At 31.1% G+C, this 16,964-nt stretch overlaps 2 protein-coding genes and 1 pseudogene across 2 annotated transcripts; 1 reads left to right on the forward strand and 2 right to left on the reverse strand.

Moving 5' to 3' along the window:
• Positions 1-432: 432 nt before the first annotated feature.
• Positions 433-10,763, reverse strand: LOC111313118 (putative glycosyltransferase At3g07620). Its single transcript, XM_089752824.1, is given in 10 exon segments — positions 433-684; positions 8,446-8,865; positions 8,963-8,979; positions 8,982-9,025; positions 9,027-9,216; positions 9,219-9,283; positions 10,030-10,053; positions 10,213-10,396; positions 10,399-10,454; positions 10,585-10,763. Coding segments are annotated over 10 exon segments (1,431 nt in total).
• LOC111313240 (valine--tRNA ligase, mitochondrial 1 pseudogene) lies at positions 711-5,341 on the reverse strand (annotated as a pseudogene).
• A 4,665-nt stretch (positions 10,764-15,428) lies between the features above and the next one.
• LOC111313119 (uncharacterized) lies at positions 15,429-16,593 on the forward strand. The gene has a single exon (XM_022913822.2). It carries the CDS (start codon positions 15,550-15,552, stop codon positions 16,483-16,485), a length of 936 nt encoding a protein of 311 aa, XP_022769557.2. The 5' UTR covers positions 15,429-15,549; the 3' UTR covers positions 16,486-16,593.
• The last annotated feature ends 371 nt before the right edge of the window (positions 16,594-16,964 follow it).

Raw genomic sequence — 16,964 nt, forward strand, 5'->3', positions numbered from 1 at the left:
AGTTTAAAGTTTGATAATTTCAAGTAAAAAAAATAAAAATACTAGCGTGAGAATAATTTTTCATATAAAAAAAAAATTAAGCCATTGGTGAATCAAGAGAAGTTAGTGAGAACCAAGGGCATCTCTTTGCAGACATGTATTCTGATGACAAGATTTCTTAGAGGTTAGCTGAGTTTCTTGAATGAAGACAGAGAACTGATCTGCTCTTTATCTATGTTGGCAAAGTTTCTTGAATGACATGGAGCATGAACCTGATCAAGCAGTAGGCTGATTTAATCAAATTGCGGCAGTGAGGTGCAAAATTAAACCCAAAAAACAACTCTTTTCAGATAATACAATTCGTAGCTCCAAATTTGGTTCTGTTCATATTTGATAGGACTCAATCTGTTGTAGGCAAACATGAAACCTGATACTTCAAGTGGCTGTGGAGGATCAACTATAAATTCGCACATTCAACCTACGAAGCCTTATGGAGTGAATTATCATGTTAAAGACATCATATTTCTTTGGAGGATCATTCACCAAAAAATGACGTTGCACTTGTTTGACATGATGTGGCATTCTAAGATATTGATCTTCAGATATCCCCATGAGAATTTTCTTGAGGTTTGGTATTTCACTCACTGGAACTTGGATTGAAAACGACTCCCAATTGAGAACATCACTGAAAGGAAGGACATAGTGCTGTAATAGTAAGCACCGGAACACACTCAGCATAAATTGCTTCTACAATTCTTGCTTCTACAATCTATTTTATTCTTGATCTTTCCGCACTCTACTTCTGCATGTAGATTTTCATGAACCTTAAGATAAACTTTTAAGTTTTCATTAACATTCTCAAATGCACGTCCAGCTGGAGCATCATCTACATCACTCAGTAAACCTTTAAAGATGATAAAGAAGCAAGGTTTAAGATCTTTAATTCACAAGATCTGACGATTTCTGCCAATACTTCATCATTTTGACAGAATGCAAAAACAGGTAATCTTAATTTCATTCTTCTCCATAGCAAGCAGCTCTGCTCTAAGTGACCTCAACACCTGACAATGGACTCTACAAGGTCCATTTCAAATTCCACCCTTTCATTTGTCTAGCTCTCTATTGGTGATGGGTATTCGCATATCATTATAGATTCTCTCCTTGTGTCGCTCTTTACTCCTGGAAGGCGCTGCCACAGTTCTTCGGTAACAAATGGCATAAATGGATTAAGCAAACGTAGGCCACTTTCCAAACAAACCCAAAGAACATCTAGAGCGAAATTCCTTTCACCAAGCAAACGTAGGTCTTGCAAGTACGATAACGAAATAAAGGTGACCGCCCCTAACTTTTTATTTATAAATAGTGGGTAGATATATAATTAAAGATTAATTAATTTCATCCATTCATTATATAATATATGTTTCAAGTATACAATGTTCTATTAATATATATACCAATAGTTTGTTTTAAGATAATATATATGACTCGATGATACAAGGATAGATCAATTTGCCAGCCGGAACAGGAGAAAAAAAAAATACATTTATCATTTTGACTCCATCCAGGTTATTGGCGCAAGTGATTTGTATGTAATTAAAAATACTAAAAATATATATTGCATAAAAAATATTTAGATTTAATGTTCACACTTGAATAAGGCTAACGTTGATAAGCAAACAACACTAGAAATATATGACAAAGAAATTTTGATTCCAAAATTTTTGAATTTATTATCAAAATTCGTTAATCTTCTAGAACTAATAACACGTTTTGCAAGTTTTATCAATCTTCCTTTTTTTTTTCTTTGAAAGACACTTTGAAATGGAATGTGCTGGCTTAGTGCATAAAATTAGTTAATAATTATTCATTAAAAAATTGAAGTGTAATGACTTGAATCTCATTTTTATTAAAAATGGAAGACTTTGTTTAAAAAAATAATAATAACATTACCTCTTTATATAATTTAATCATTGGTTAAAAAAAAAAAAACAACAAAAGTTGCCCTCATGAGTTAGGATATCAAATCTTATTCCTCAGTGATGCTTACATAAAACATTTCAAAATACGTTGTTAGATTAATAAATAGGTCAAAGGTATTAAATTCAGTACTCAGACGAACTTCACTCTCATCAAATTAAGAATTACATCAACAAAGTTAAATGACTCTAATCCTATATTTTCATTAAAAATTTAATAATATTATCCTTCTTACATAGCTTAATCATTGGTTAAAAAAAAAAAAAAACAATGAAAGTTGCTCTCGTAAGTTAGGAAATCAAGTCTTCTTGTGGTGCCTGCATCGAGTACTCTGTAGAAGATCAAGTCCAGTCATGAATTTTCTTTTCCCTCTGTCAAAAGAAGCAACCTTTGACATGCATTGCTTGGTGAGAATGAGACTTCTTTCTATGCCATTGTATAGATACAAATAGTGTTTTAATTTTAATTAAAATAAAACATATATAAAATGGTTTTAAATTTATTTTTTATCTTTGAGTTTTCGTATCATTTTCAACTAAATAAGAAAATATAATTTTATCAAGTATTGTATGAATAAAATTTTGATCAATTTTTTTTTTTTTAACAATTTCGGAATAAAAGTAGTAATATAGTAAATAAAAAGAGTCTAAATTAAGGACTTGCGTACGAAGTGATGAGAAACTCATAGGGAACTTAAAGAGTGAATGGAGCTAAAATTAGCTTCACAAACGACCGACTCATAGCTGTACTTTACTCCATGCGAGAAAGCGACGGCCTCCCAGTGGCTCCTCCGTGTTTGAAGTAATGGCCATTCATTTGTCTTAAGTCTATAAACAAACCACTATTTAATTATTTTTGAAGAGGTGATATATAATAAATTTAAATATAAATATTTAATGTTTATAATTATTTTATTTTATTTTTATGTTGTAAATTTTTATGTAAAAAAATAATTAATGTATTATTTTTTTAATTTTGTAAAAAAAATATGCTTTAAAATAATATTTTAATTATTTTTAAAACAAATTTAAAAGAAAAAGTCGAAAATTTTTCTTCTATACTCTGCATTCACTCTCATTTGTCATTCTCATTTTAATGTTTTCTATATTATTCTTAATTTTTTAATATTGTTAAATTATAATTTTTAAAAAATAATAACTTAAAAACATTAAAAATGAACGAAATAAAAAGAATATTTTTGAAGCATTTATTATTAATTCTTAAATCTACCTTTGAAATATTAATATAATATAATATAATATTTTATATTTTAATAATTTAATAATAAATTAAATGATGAGTTAAATAAAGCTCGAGTTTGACTAAAAGGAGATCCAATGAATGCCACTAATTTAGCACTATTATGATTACGCTGAATTTGGTAAAGTTAGAATTGGAGCAAACTAAATATTAAATGCAATATATTGTATATGTGGTGTGGGCTAAACTTAATTGGGCTACCTTTGGACTGGTTAGCCCTAGCCCATATCAAAGCCCAGGATCAACTTGCAGCTCAAGTGAATTGTCAGGCTTTCCAACACATGTTCTGAACAAAAACGAACAAAAGGGTGAGAAAAAAAAATATGGAGACAAATTAAAAAAAGGAATTTGTAATTGAATAGATAACATTTAACAGAATTAAATTTAAATTCTAATACCTTTAAATTTTATTTTATTCTTGAACTGAAGCCTCATTTATAAAAGAACAAAATGTTTGCGATTAAGAGTATATAAATACCTGAAATGGTGACAAGAATCTGCCTGGCTTTGGACCTGACTTCTCTGTTGGAAGGGCCAATCCTTATTGATTGCATCCTTTGTTGGCATCCAGGGAGCCAGACAGATCAGAACGTAACCTTTTCATTGGTTTTTTCCTAGTGCAATTCACCAGTGAAAATTAACCAATACAAAGATTTAACTCAGAACAATATGTACAGCATCAATTTCACTAAACATCTTGCACATTTCTTTCATCAGTTTTGTTAGCCTTTTGATTCAAATTTGCAATCTAAAAATAAATGATAAGTTGATCAATTTAGTTACTCCATTTGCATTAATAATGCATAAACGAAAACCAATGTATAAAAGAATGTTTAGGGCACCCGTTATGATTATTATTAGCATCATTATGCACGTAAGACATCCGTTGGCATTTTTATATAAAATTACCTTTCGAAGATTGAATAAAATATAAAAATGATGATCGTGAAACATTTCATTCTCCCTCCAAAGGGTAAGCAAATGATGTCAATACTCAAAACTCCACTGGTTTTTTGTAACCAGGGACCTTTAACAAAGTTCTTTCTTTGATGTCAGTATAATTTACCTCATTATCAGAGATAGCAGTTCCCAAGACACATTCCCAATTGACTAACCGTAGACCCCTATAAATAAGACCCTTCTCATAAAGCCGACCGAACGCCTCTGTCACAGCCTTTGACCTCTTCTCGTCCATTGTAAAGCACTCGCGGACCAGTCAAGGGAGGCACCCATCTGCCTTTGTTGTGCCAGAATGGTACCACGTCTTCCACTTCCAAACTTCATTTACAAACTCTTCACGACCAACATCATGCCTGGTTAAGCGTCTTTCACGTATTAGCTTTTTCTCTACAACCACCTGTGTAGTTATCCCAGCGTGATCCATGCCAGGTACCCACAATGCATTATATCCAGATATTCTTCTCCAACCAATGATAGTGTCCTGTATGGCACTAGTTAGGGCATGGCCAATGTGCAGGGCCCCAGTCACATTGACAACAACAAAAGGTGGTTTTGAGCTGCTTGCATCAGCCAGAAAAAACCCTTATTTCTCCCACCATGCATACCATGACTTCTCCACAGCAGCTGGTCTATACTCTTTGGCCATTTGGCTATGGGTTTTTGAGGGTCTGTGCTTCAACCTAGTCCCTCACGAATGGTTCAAGAGCTATTTGGGAAATGATATGAAAGATGGAAAAGAAAAGTTGGTATAGATATACCTTTATTAGAAAAAGGAAAATTAGTTGCCAAGAGGTAAAAATATTGTTCTTAATGAAGTCATATACACCTTATCATGAGGTGACTTATAAATCAAACTAAAGTTAAAAAAAAAAAAAATTCTCTAAAAAAATTATATAACAGTAATTGTTGAAAACGATTTATGCATATGGAGTTTATTTTTCAATTTAGAGAATTGTAAAAATTAACCTTTTTATTAAAAACTTTTTTGAAGGAAAATTTTTAAAATTTTGAATTTCTCATTCCAATTTTGGTTATCGTTTAATTTTTTTTAATGAAAAACTTCAACAATTTTTTTCTCACATAAAGAACCTCACTAATAAATCCCTATATAAATTATAATTCAATATGATTTTACAAAATTAAAAGAAAAAAAATCAAACTCCATTGCCTAACTCTCTTATAAGATTTGCTCAATTAGCAGTGAAATTGATTGATATTTAAAAATTAATGTTCATAACCCCTTGACAATGACCTCCACCAAGGAATCATTAAACAACTCAAACTTTCATATAATTTTTTTTTTTTGGTACTGAAACTCTCATGTAATTAATTTAGAAAAATAATGAAGCATGTAAAACAATAGAGTTGTTGAGTGTGACAATGTGAACCTAAGTTAAATATTAATACTATATTTTAGATGAAAAAAAGTACTCAAACTAAAGAAGCATAATGTAAGACTAAGAAAGTTTTGATGAAGGAAGAAATCGAGTCAACCTTCTTTCTTTCGTTAGAATAGACTAGTAATTTTTCATTAAATAAATTAGTTGATTTTGGTTATTTTAGATTAGGGTTGATAGCTTAATTCGAACTTGATGGATTTTGATTCGATCCGATTTCATAAGATTGATTTTTTTTAATCGAATTTTGGATCGGATTGGATATTACTAAAAAAAAAAATCAGAGTCAGATTGGATTTGAGTTTTAGGTAAACTCGATCTGACCTAATATTATATTAAAAATTATTTTTTAATTTTTTATTTATATATAATTATATATTTATATTTTAAAAATAATATTTTATTAATTTTGAGTCAGATCGAATAAAAAATAATTTATACAATATCAAATTTTAGATCAAATTCAAATATTAAAAAATAAAAAAAATTTAAATCGAATCAAATAAAATTTTATAATTATAAAATTAAATCAAATTTAAAACAAATAAAAATTTATTCCGACTCAATTTATTGTCAACCTTACTTCAAATTAATGGCTCACGAGATGGCGGGCGTGACCTTTCTTCTCCATTCGTTGGCTTTTTGTTAATTCTAAAAACTAATTAAATAAATAGAGGTGGGACAAGTTATGTTGATGTAAAATTAATTAATTAATTAATATTTATTTTATAATTTTCATTAATATTTTTATAAGTTGATTATTAAATTTAATAGTTTATTCGCATTCATATTCATAATAAATGTAAAATTTCAAATCAATCTAAAATCTTATCTTTTCAATTAAAAGTATATTTTTCATAATATATTATTATCGAATAAATAATTAAATATTTTTAATTAATTTAAAATTCAACACACCTGATTTACATAAATAAAACATAAAATTTAACGAGAAAATTAATAAAATATAAATATTTAAAAAATATAAATTTAATTTAATTTAATATCGATATAAACAAAAATTTCATCGAATAATTGTATGTATTAAGTCTTGTCATCGCATAAAGACAAGTAGCTGATTGGTTCAGTTGACTCCTAAGTACACTCGGTCATTTAGTTTTAAACATATTAGTATGTTATTATATCAAATAAAATAGTCACGTGCTTCATATATTGTTCGACTGGTCAAATTCAATGAAACATGACAAATGCATGAGCATGGAAATGTCTGACAGAGTGAGACCCACCCCCAAGAGCCAGGATCTTGGCTGCTAGCTGCGTGTTCTAAATCGACCGTAGATTTGTAGTATATAAATATTATGGCTCAAAATTAGGCGGTTGAGGTCATTATCCGGTCGTTGACTTGAAAGACCAAAATCTCTGAGATCAAAATTAAATCCGTAATTTAAATAATAAAAATATTAATATTAAAAAATAATATATATATATATATGTATATAGAGAATATCTACTTCTTTCATTCTGAGAAACTGGATACAGTCAGATTGTACATACGGTATAAGAAAACTAGGATGTTCTTCAACCCAGGTCTGGTCCTCTGTGAGCAGATCAAAATATTTATAATTCAGATAAAAACCAAATTAAAAGAAAACTTGGAATTAATGAATTCCTAATTTTTTTTTTATATTTAAGATGTGTTTGTTGCACGTAATTATGAAAAGTTAAAAATAATATTATGAATAGAATTAAATTAAATAATATTATCATATTTTATATTTGATATGTACAAAATTAAGATAAAATAATTTATTTATTAATTAAAATTATTTTTTTTTAAATTTTTATAATTTAAATTATTAATATAAATTTTAAAAATATAATAAGACATATAAATTTAATTTTATAAATTAAAAATAATTTTTTTTAGTTTTGAAAGATTGAATTATTCTATACTAAAATAATAATTAATCTTTCTTGCAATTTTATTTATATATATATATATAAGCTAAATATAATATAAGATAATTATCATTTATCCTCTTTTTTATTCTATACGTCAAATATGATCATAATTCCAGATATTTCTTTCTAAGAAGGAAAACATATAAATTTTGAATATTTTTAATATACTGCAAGTGAAATTGGGTTATTAGACACGGTTCTGAATCAAATAGATAAAATTCACGTGGTTCTTAATTTCAGTAATCCATGATGAAATCCTGATAATTTTAAGTGAAACAAATAAAAATACTAGCATGGGAATAATTTTTCAAATATAAAATAAAAAAAAAATTAAGCCATTAGTGAATCAAGAGAAGTTATTGAGAACCATAGGCATCTCATTACAGACATGTATTCTGATGAAAAGATTTCTTAGCTCCAAATCTCATCTGCTCTTAGAGGTTAGCTAAGTTTCTTGAATGAAGACAGCGAACTGATCTGCTCCTTGTCTATGTTGGCTAAGTTACTTGAATGAACACATGGAACCTGAACCTGATCAAGCAGTAGGCTGCTTTAGTCAAATGACGACAGTGAGGTGCAAAATTAAAGGCAAAAGCAACTCTTTCCAGATAATACAATTCTTAGCTCCAAATTTGGTTCTGTTCGTATTTGATAAGGTTCAATCTGTTGCAGGCAAACAAGAAACCTTACACTTCAAGTGGCTGCGGAGGATCAACTATAAATTCGTACATTCAACCTACGAAGACATATAGAGTGAATTATCATGTTAAAGACATTATATCTCTTTGGAGGATCATTCACCAAAAAATGACGTTGTACTTGCTTGACATGATCTAGCACATTGATCTTCAAAAATCCCGATGAGAATTTTCATGAGGTTCGGTATTTCACTCACTGGAACTTGGATTGAAAATGACCCCCAATTGAGAACATCACTGAAAGGAAGGACATAGTGCTGTGATATTAGTACCGGAACTCATTCAGCATAAATTGCTTCTACAATTCTTGTAATGGCAACTCCATGCCCACTTGGACATAAGCAATACTTGTTCTTCTTCATCATGTCTTGATATGAAAGTCCTTCTGGAAATGTTTCATAGATTTGCACATCTTTATCCCTTCCCTTCCGGTGCTTAAACAGTACCGCCCTTATTTTACCATGATACAAGTTGCCTGCAAAGAATGCCAAGACTGACCTATTTGATGGATGTAAAGTGGTAGTAAGATTCATAATTTCCCCAGTTATCAGATTGATTTAAGGAAATAATGCATCTTTCTTGGGATTAAAATATTCAGAAGTGTTTGCATTGCATAGTTCTCGGATGGCATTGTAGTAGAGTTCTTTCACATACCAGGTTGCACTTGGCCCCTGTGACCATCGAGAAACATTCACTTCCAATGTAAATTATTACATTTAAGTTAAACCCAGAGAATGAATCAATTAGTGGATTAGTATTCAAAATTACCCAGTCATGGCAGGAAGCATGAAATGATCAACCCCAATGCATTTGTTCCAATAGGGATACTTGAGATAAGGTTCGGACATAATCGACAATTGTACGCTCCATCACAGCTTTATCGCGGATGATTGGATCGAACAGATGTTCAAGTATCATCACAACACTAAAGGGAAGGAAATAAACATGAGCTTTATCAGAATTCCGAGTTTGATATCTTTTGTTCTGTTCCATCAATCTAACGAACAGTCCTTCCATGGACATATGTTCTTGCAAGTACCATAATGAAATAAAGGTGGCTCCCCCTCTTCATAAACATAAATCTTGAACTGTTGGGCTAAAAGCTTCCAATCCAATCACATCAACGGAAGCAAAATCAAACAATAAATCAAACAGAAAGAGACAACAATTTAATGCGGTTCAATCTAACTGACCTACATCCACGGATGAGAAACAAGATCCACTTGTTGTAAAAAATTACAAACATACATCAAATCATCAACCTCACTTAATAATCAATACTCATAAGACACTCTCAATTTTCTCTAGTCTTATGAAGTATTCTCAACCCAAACAAACACAAACCCAAACCCTTGTGCACCATTTCAACATAACCAAACACATACCCATATGCTTCTATACATCATACCTATGTGCTCCTATGTGAACCCTCTCAGTCTCTTCTAGTCCACTCACAAACAAACATACACACCCATAAGACGTAGAGCCCCAATATTCCTATAGGATGTCTATCTCACAAAATTCTACAACTCTCTTATATCTTTTTCTCATACCTAACCCTGTAGAGACTTTACCTATTTATAATCATATAAACTTGCCCATTAAAAATACCTCTCCTCTTAGAATTCTTTTTCTGTAAGTCAAACTTGCCTATTAAGAATCTCTTTCCTTTTAGAATTATTTTCTTGCAAGTTAAACTTACCTATTAAGAATCATCTTTCTCTTAGAATTTTTTTTTTACAAGTCTTTTTGTCCATCTAACAATATCTAATAAATCTCTAACAAATCACAAATAAATCTCTTATGGGATTTGAGTCAATATTCCCAACATGAATATCTTTTCCATTAACAGGTAACTTCTGTTTGATAAAATTCATGTTGCAATAAAAAATGAAGAACAGGGCATATCTCATAACCTGGATACTCATTTTCAAGGCAATTCAAAGCTTTTAGGGGATTCTTGCTTGTAATTAACCTAGAAAATTAAAATATTGACAGTGGATTGAATGGTTCAGTACCGGTGAAATGAACGAGCATTCTTGTAAATATTTCCTTTCGGAACAAAATCCAAATCCTGAAGCTCAAATGTGCTGTTTGGAATGTTTAATATATCTTCTCTTATCAAAGCTCTAGCTCTAGCAAGACTGGCTTCAACCTTCTCCAGCCTTTCATCTCGAGGCTTGCCTCTTCTCATAACAGAAAGTCGTCTAAAATCCTTTCTAGATTTATAAATTCTTTTGCCTTCTGCTTTCTTTTATCTTTCAGAACAAACATGAAACAAGGAAATGAATGAGGGATGAACCAAGAATGTGATTCTCATAATGTTACAGTAAATGGTATTGAAGAGAAAGAGACAGGAAGATGAATATACATACAATAGCATGATGAGAATAATAAGGTAAATAAGAAAAGGCCCCAAACTGGACGCCCAAGTCCATGGAGATGCCAAATAAAACCATGACAATCCTTTTGAAATGTTAGAAAGGATAATGGCGGAAGCTACAGTGATGACTACCACCTACCTCAGCCAAAAGAATCAATTTGAATATTGTCTGATATATCTCCTCATCTCTCTTTCTCTCTTTGTATTTGATGACGTGAAGAGTGAAAAACAATCTTATTCTTAGGGTTGTCAAATACATATATATATATATATATATTTATATAAATGCATAAATGAATTTAAAGCCCACGAGATATATTAAAAAATAAAGCCCAACCTTATAAGTCAATTAAATATAATATACATTTTAATATTGAAGATGGTTCGAAATGAAACATTTGGAGTTTGAAAACTAAATAACAAAAACATGAGCTTGAAAGAGACTTTGTAAAAAGATTAGCCACTTGTGATTTAGAAGAAATATGCAATAGCATGATGGTGTCTTTATGTATCTTCTATTTGATAAAATGACAATCTATTTCAATATATTTCGTTCATTCATGAAAAATATCATTATAAGCAATTTGAATTACATTTTTACTATCACAAAAAAGTGGAATAGGAGTGGGCATGTCAACACCTAAATCCATAAGTAACCAACACAATCATATAATTTTTGCTGTAATGTCTAATAAAGTTCTATATTTTGCTTTAGCACTTGAACCCGCCATAACTATCTGCTTTTTGCTTTTCAAAATATCAAAGAATCACCTAGAAAAACACAATAACTAGTTGTAGAACTTCAATCATTAACATCACTATCCCAATCAAAATTAGAAAAAGCACAAAGTTTAAGTTTAGAAGTTGATGAGAACAGCAAACCTTTATGTAGTGTTCCTCGCAAATATCTCAATATCTTAAGAATTGCAGTAAAGTGAATTGTCTGAGGTACTGTCATAAATTGGCTTACAACTTGAATTGCATGACTAATATTAGGTCTTGTAATTGTCTATATAAAGTATCATCATTAAGAAGTTCTCTATTAGTAGCTTTCATTTTGACATTAGTTTCAAGATGAGTGCCAATAGTTTTATTATCAGATAAGCAAACTTTAGAAATAAGATCAGAAGCATATTTCAATTGAGACAAGACATATCCATGAAAGAGGAACAATTAATTTCAATTCCCAAAAATAATTATAATGGACTAACATCCTTTATCTCAAAGGTTTTGTTAAGACAATTTTTTATACTGGAATAACAAGGTTATCATCTCCAATTATCACCATATCATCAACATAAAAAAGCAAAAATACAATACCTCTTTCAGATTGATGAATAAACAATATTGAATCATAAAGACTCTACACAAATTCGAAATCAAGCATAGTAGTGCTGAATTTCTCAAACCAAGCATGTAATGCTTGTTTAAAACCATATAAAACTCGTCAAAGCTTGCACACTTGATTAGTTTGGCAAGACAATTTAGTAAGAGGTTTCTATAAACTTTTTTTATGAAGATCTCCATTTAAGAAAGCATTTTTGCATCCATTTGTGATAAAACCCATCCTCAAATAGAAACAATAACTATAAGAGTTCGAATATAAGTCATTCAAGCTACAAAAGCAAATGTTTCTTTATAGTAAATACCATACTCCTATGTAAATTCTTTTGCAACCAGCTTAGCTTTATCTCTCTTAATAGACCTATTTGATTTAGTCTTTATTTTGTACATCTACTTACAATCCATTAAAAAATTTCCAAGAAGTAAATCAACAAGATGCCAAGTATGAGTTTTCTCTAAAGCATTTAATTCTTCTTTCATAGCTGCTTGCCAAAAAAGATTAGAACTTGCTTCACAATAAGATTTAGGTTCATAAACAGAAAGAATGGTAGATAAAAAACAATGAAAATCATGATAATGTTTTGAAGGAATTTGCTCACATGTTAAATGTCTAAGTTTTGGGATAGACGGCTCTGACGAATTGGACAATCGTGGTGTATGATTGCTTATGGTAAAGTCAGTGATGGGATAAGTTTCATTTGGATGAATATGCTAAGGAGTTGGAGAACTTTGGGATGCATGAGAAGATTGAATAGAGTCATTTAAATCAACAAAAGGCTCAAAAAAGACAAAAGATTCATGAAGATCATTGGTAAATTTTTGAAAACGAGGCAATAAAAACATCAAAATATTTTTCCAAAAAGTAACATGTCGAGAAACGTGAAGTTTTTATGCAATAAGATCATAGAAACAATATCTTTTTTGTCCAATACCATACCCTAAAAACACATAAATGATAGTTTTTTAAGATAATTTATTACACAGAACTTTAGAAAGCAAAACAAAACATGTAGAACCAAAGATACGAAGCTCAGAATAATTAGAAGTATTGTTATACAAGTGTTTAAAAGGAGAAATTCCATCAATGACAGAAGAAAGAATATGATTAATAACATAAATTGAAGTAAGTGTAGCTTCCTCCCAAAATTTCTTAAGAACCAATGAAGATAACAATAAGGCTCTAGTAGTTTCCATAATATGACGATGCTTTCTTTTAGCAACACCATTTTGCTATGGTGTATCAATACAAGATGATTCAATAAAAATACCACAAGAAGCAAAAAAACTCTTTTAAATTTCTTGATTGATATTCCCCAATAGAATCAGTATGAAAATGTTTAATAGTTTTAAAAAACTGTGTTTTGATCATGGTAGAAAAATCTTGACAAATATTAAGTAAATCCAAACGATATAAAACAAATAAATCCAAGTGTACCTTGAATAATCGTTAATAAAAATAACATAATAACAAGAATCCCCTATAGTAGGTAAATGAGATGGACCCCATACATTAGAATGAACAAGATTAAAAGAAGATAAAGAAGCCGATTCACTTTTATTGAAATATAAAGCAGACTGTTTTACTAGTTTGCAACTAATACAATTATTGGACGTTTCTGACTTAGCATAACCTAACTTGTCATTAGATAACAAATATTGAAGTCCAAAACAAGAAACATATCCTAACCTACATTACCAGAGGGAAAAAGATGAAAGCTTTTGAACACTAGAAACTAATAAGGATTTTTACACAAAAAGATGATCAAATTGACCAAAAGGACAATGTGACACATGTAAGTTTTCCAAAACGAATAATCTTTCAATTTGTGTGTAGTTTGTTTCATCTCATTTCACTATAATAAATTGTGATAATTTCGAGAGAGCCATGAGAGAAAAACAATTCAAAGTTAATACACTGATAAACCCATAACAAATAAATAAATTGATCAATCCATAATAAGTGAAACAGATAAGCCAATTACACAGGTGAACAATACAGAACCATTAAAATATTTAGTCAACCTGTAACCAATGAATAAAAGTAGGAAAAAACAAAGGCAATTCCAATTTCACAAAACTCAAACTACAGTCAATGGCACAAAAATCAATTCCACCCAATTTCACAAAATAACAAAACAAAAAAATATACAAATGCAACAACCACTTATTAAAAAAAAAAAAAAAAAAAGAAAGGTCAAACAATAATAAATCAAAGTGACCTGAAATAAAGAGAAATAGTAATCATCGAAAGCCTTGATACTATGATGACTTGAAAAATGAAAAACAATCTTATTTTTAGGTTATAAAATACATATATATATACAAATATATAAATGAGTTTAAAGCCCACAAGATATATTAAAAAATGAAATCCAATCTTATAAGTCAACTAAACATAATATATATTTTAACAGAATTCAAGTGTTTGCAGTCATTAAATTGAATGAAGGTGCATCAGTTGAGAGCCAGAAGTATTAGGGACTGTTTTTTTCCTCCTATTTGCCTGTCGGCATACCAATGGAATGAGCAAGTCAGCAGGCATAGATTTCGAGTGAAATAGAATAGAACGCAAGGCATTATTGACAAATTGTGTCTGATTCGTTTCCATTATTTTTAATATATTTTTTTGAAGAATATTTTAATATATTTTTAATATAATTGTTGCAGGCCATTGACACCTGCCTGCTTTGACATGATAATTGGTTATTAGAATTAAGAAAAAAGAGGAAATTGCAGTCATATTCTCAAATCATTTTCCTTGCTCATATTCCACACAAGGATCAGAGAGTCAGAGCCAAGCGGGTCAAGTTGCAGTCATATTCTCACAGTTCAGAAAACTTGATTGGAATTTGGAGTGCCAGATGAAACATTATTTTCTGGCCTCTTTATTCTGCTGGCGATGGCTTTAACTAATGAAAGATTCGATAAATAATATCAACTAATGGAAGCTCAACTCCTGATACTATAAATGATCATCAGCTCTCAACAAATCATACTTTTCATTTCTGCCTGAAGGTCATTCTTTTTTTTTTCCCTTCTTTTCGTTCCATTTTTGTGGATAGATGTGTTATGAGATGCATATGAGCTAGTATCTATCCATTTCATGGCAGTTAGAAATTTTACATTTCGGTTAAGATGAAATGGTCGAAGTATAATATCCTTAAAAACTGTATGTTGTTGAGTAGGCAAACTGACTGTATATAGCAAATAGGACATTTTCTTGACCCTCTTGTTTCGGACACCATTTTTGCTTACAGCCTCTAGATGGAGATTTTTCCTCCATAGAGAGACAAAGTTTGCTGTCTGTTCCTTCATTCTGTCTCTTTCCCAGAAATCACAACTTCTGGCATACAACCCTCCATTGCATCAGCTTCAACTGCAAATTTTTTGGTACCAGATTTTTTATCCCATCAATCATCAGCTAAGATCTCAGGCTGCTCTAATCTCCTGAAACTTTCCAATTTTTTTGGCAATCAAGGGTTTATGATCAGTACTGGAGAACCATTTTAAGATCAGATGCAGTAGAATTGCATCATTTTAGGCTTTTCTCTGCTACATCTTGAATGTAATAAGAGATTGGATATCCCATTTGGATGCAAAGCAAGGGTAACCATAAAATTGCATTGCAATGGCATTTCGTCTCCCCATGAGAGCTCAGTCAGTCGGAAGTTCGGAATTTTATGCAGAGAGAACGGCCGAAGAACCTCACCCTCACACAAACATTAAAAATGCTCAGACCACCGTCACGTTGGTGTACCAAACCAATATACTAGGCTATTGGCGTAGTGTAACGATTTTGTGGAGCAAGAACCTTATGAATCATTCTCTCAGCATTATGGTCAATAGCATGGAAGGAGATTTTCATTACACTTGCAAGATTGATCTTAAACCTTGGCATTTCTGGAGCAAAAAAGGGTACAAATCCTTTGAGGTTGAAGGAAGCCAGGTGGATGTTCACTGGGATCTTCGTTCGGCTAAATTCACCAATGGCCCTGAACCAGTAGCAGATTATTATGTCGCGCTGGTTGCTGATGAAGAGGTGGTATTGTTGTTGGGAGATTACAAAAAAAAAGCATACAAGAGAACAAAATCGAGACCAGCCTTGGTTGAACCTCTCCTATTTTACAAAAGGGAAAACGTGTTTGCGAAGAAGAGTTTTGCGACCAGAGCTAGATTCGATGAAAGAAGAAAAGAACACGACATTGTGGTTGAGAGTTCAATAACTGGATTAAAAGACCCTGAAATGTGGATTAGCCTGGATGGGGTTGTGTTGGTTCACGTTAGGAATTTGCATTGGAAATTCAGAGGTAACCAGACTGTTTTGGTAGATAGGCAGCCGGTGCAAGTGCTCTGGGATGTGCATGACTGGTTGTTTAGCAGCCATGGAACGGGCCATGGCTTGTTTATATTCAAGCCCACCGCGGCTGAAGCAGACAGTGACAGAGAGGGCAGTAGCCACGAAGGAGAAAGTGACACCAGCACCGGAAGCAGGTATTTTTCTACTAGAAGCCCCACCACGACATCCGAATTCATTCTGTTTCTTTATGCATGGAGAATTGAGTGAGATTCGATCTGCAATGTCCATAAAAGAAGCCCTTTACAGGCAATTTTCATGCATGTATATTAAGTATTGTAAATTATACTCTTAAAATTTCTTAAAAATTTGAAGTTATTGGAGCGGATAATCTTGCTGCTTTGACCTATTCAGGAATATGCCACATGATTTAGAAACAATAATATATATTACATTGTTCATACAAACCTTCCGTCCTGCATAAAAATACATATATAAGCTCTGTCTGTTGCTGTTAGATTTCATTTTTCTAGAACACATCTATTATTTTTCTTGGAACAGTTATATTCAATGGATAATTTTAGAAAAAAAAATTAAACATACAGGTATATGTCTATTCGATGCATACTTGTATCCAATGCTTGTTCTTGAGTCCGAGCAACACAATACATGAGAGTAACAAAAAAGTAAAATATATTACCCGTAACAGAATCCTCTTTCTGCTATTTTCTGATTTTCTGGAGATTCTA

Source organism: Durio zibethinus, chromosome 23 (assembly GCF_047325235.1).
Source record: "Durio zibethinus cultivar Kanyao isolate XHJ-2024 chromosome 23, ASM4732523v1, whole genome shotgun sequence".
In the NCBI taxonomy this organism is placed as follows: Eukaryota; Viridiplantae; Streptophyta; class Magnoliopsida; order Malvales; family Malvaceae; genus Durio; species Durio zibethinus.

Bases quoted from the DNA above. Each gene is read 5' to 3' on its own strand.
- LOC111313119 (XM_022913822.2), top strand. From the start codon at position 15,550: ATGGCATTTCGTCTCCCCATGAGAGCTCAGTCAGTCGGAAGTTCGGAA.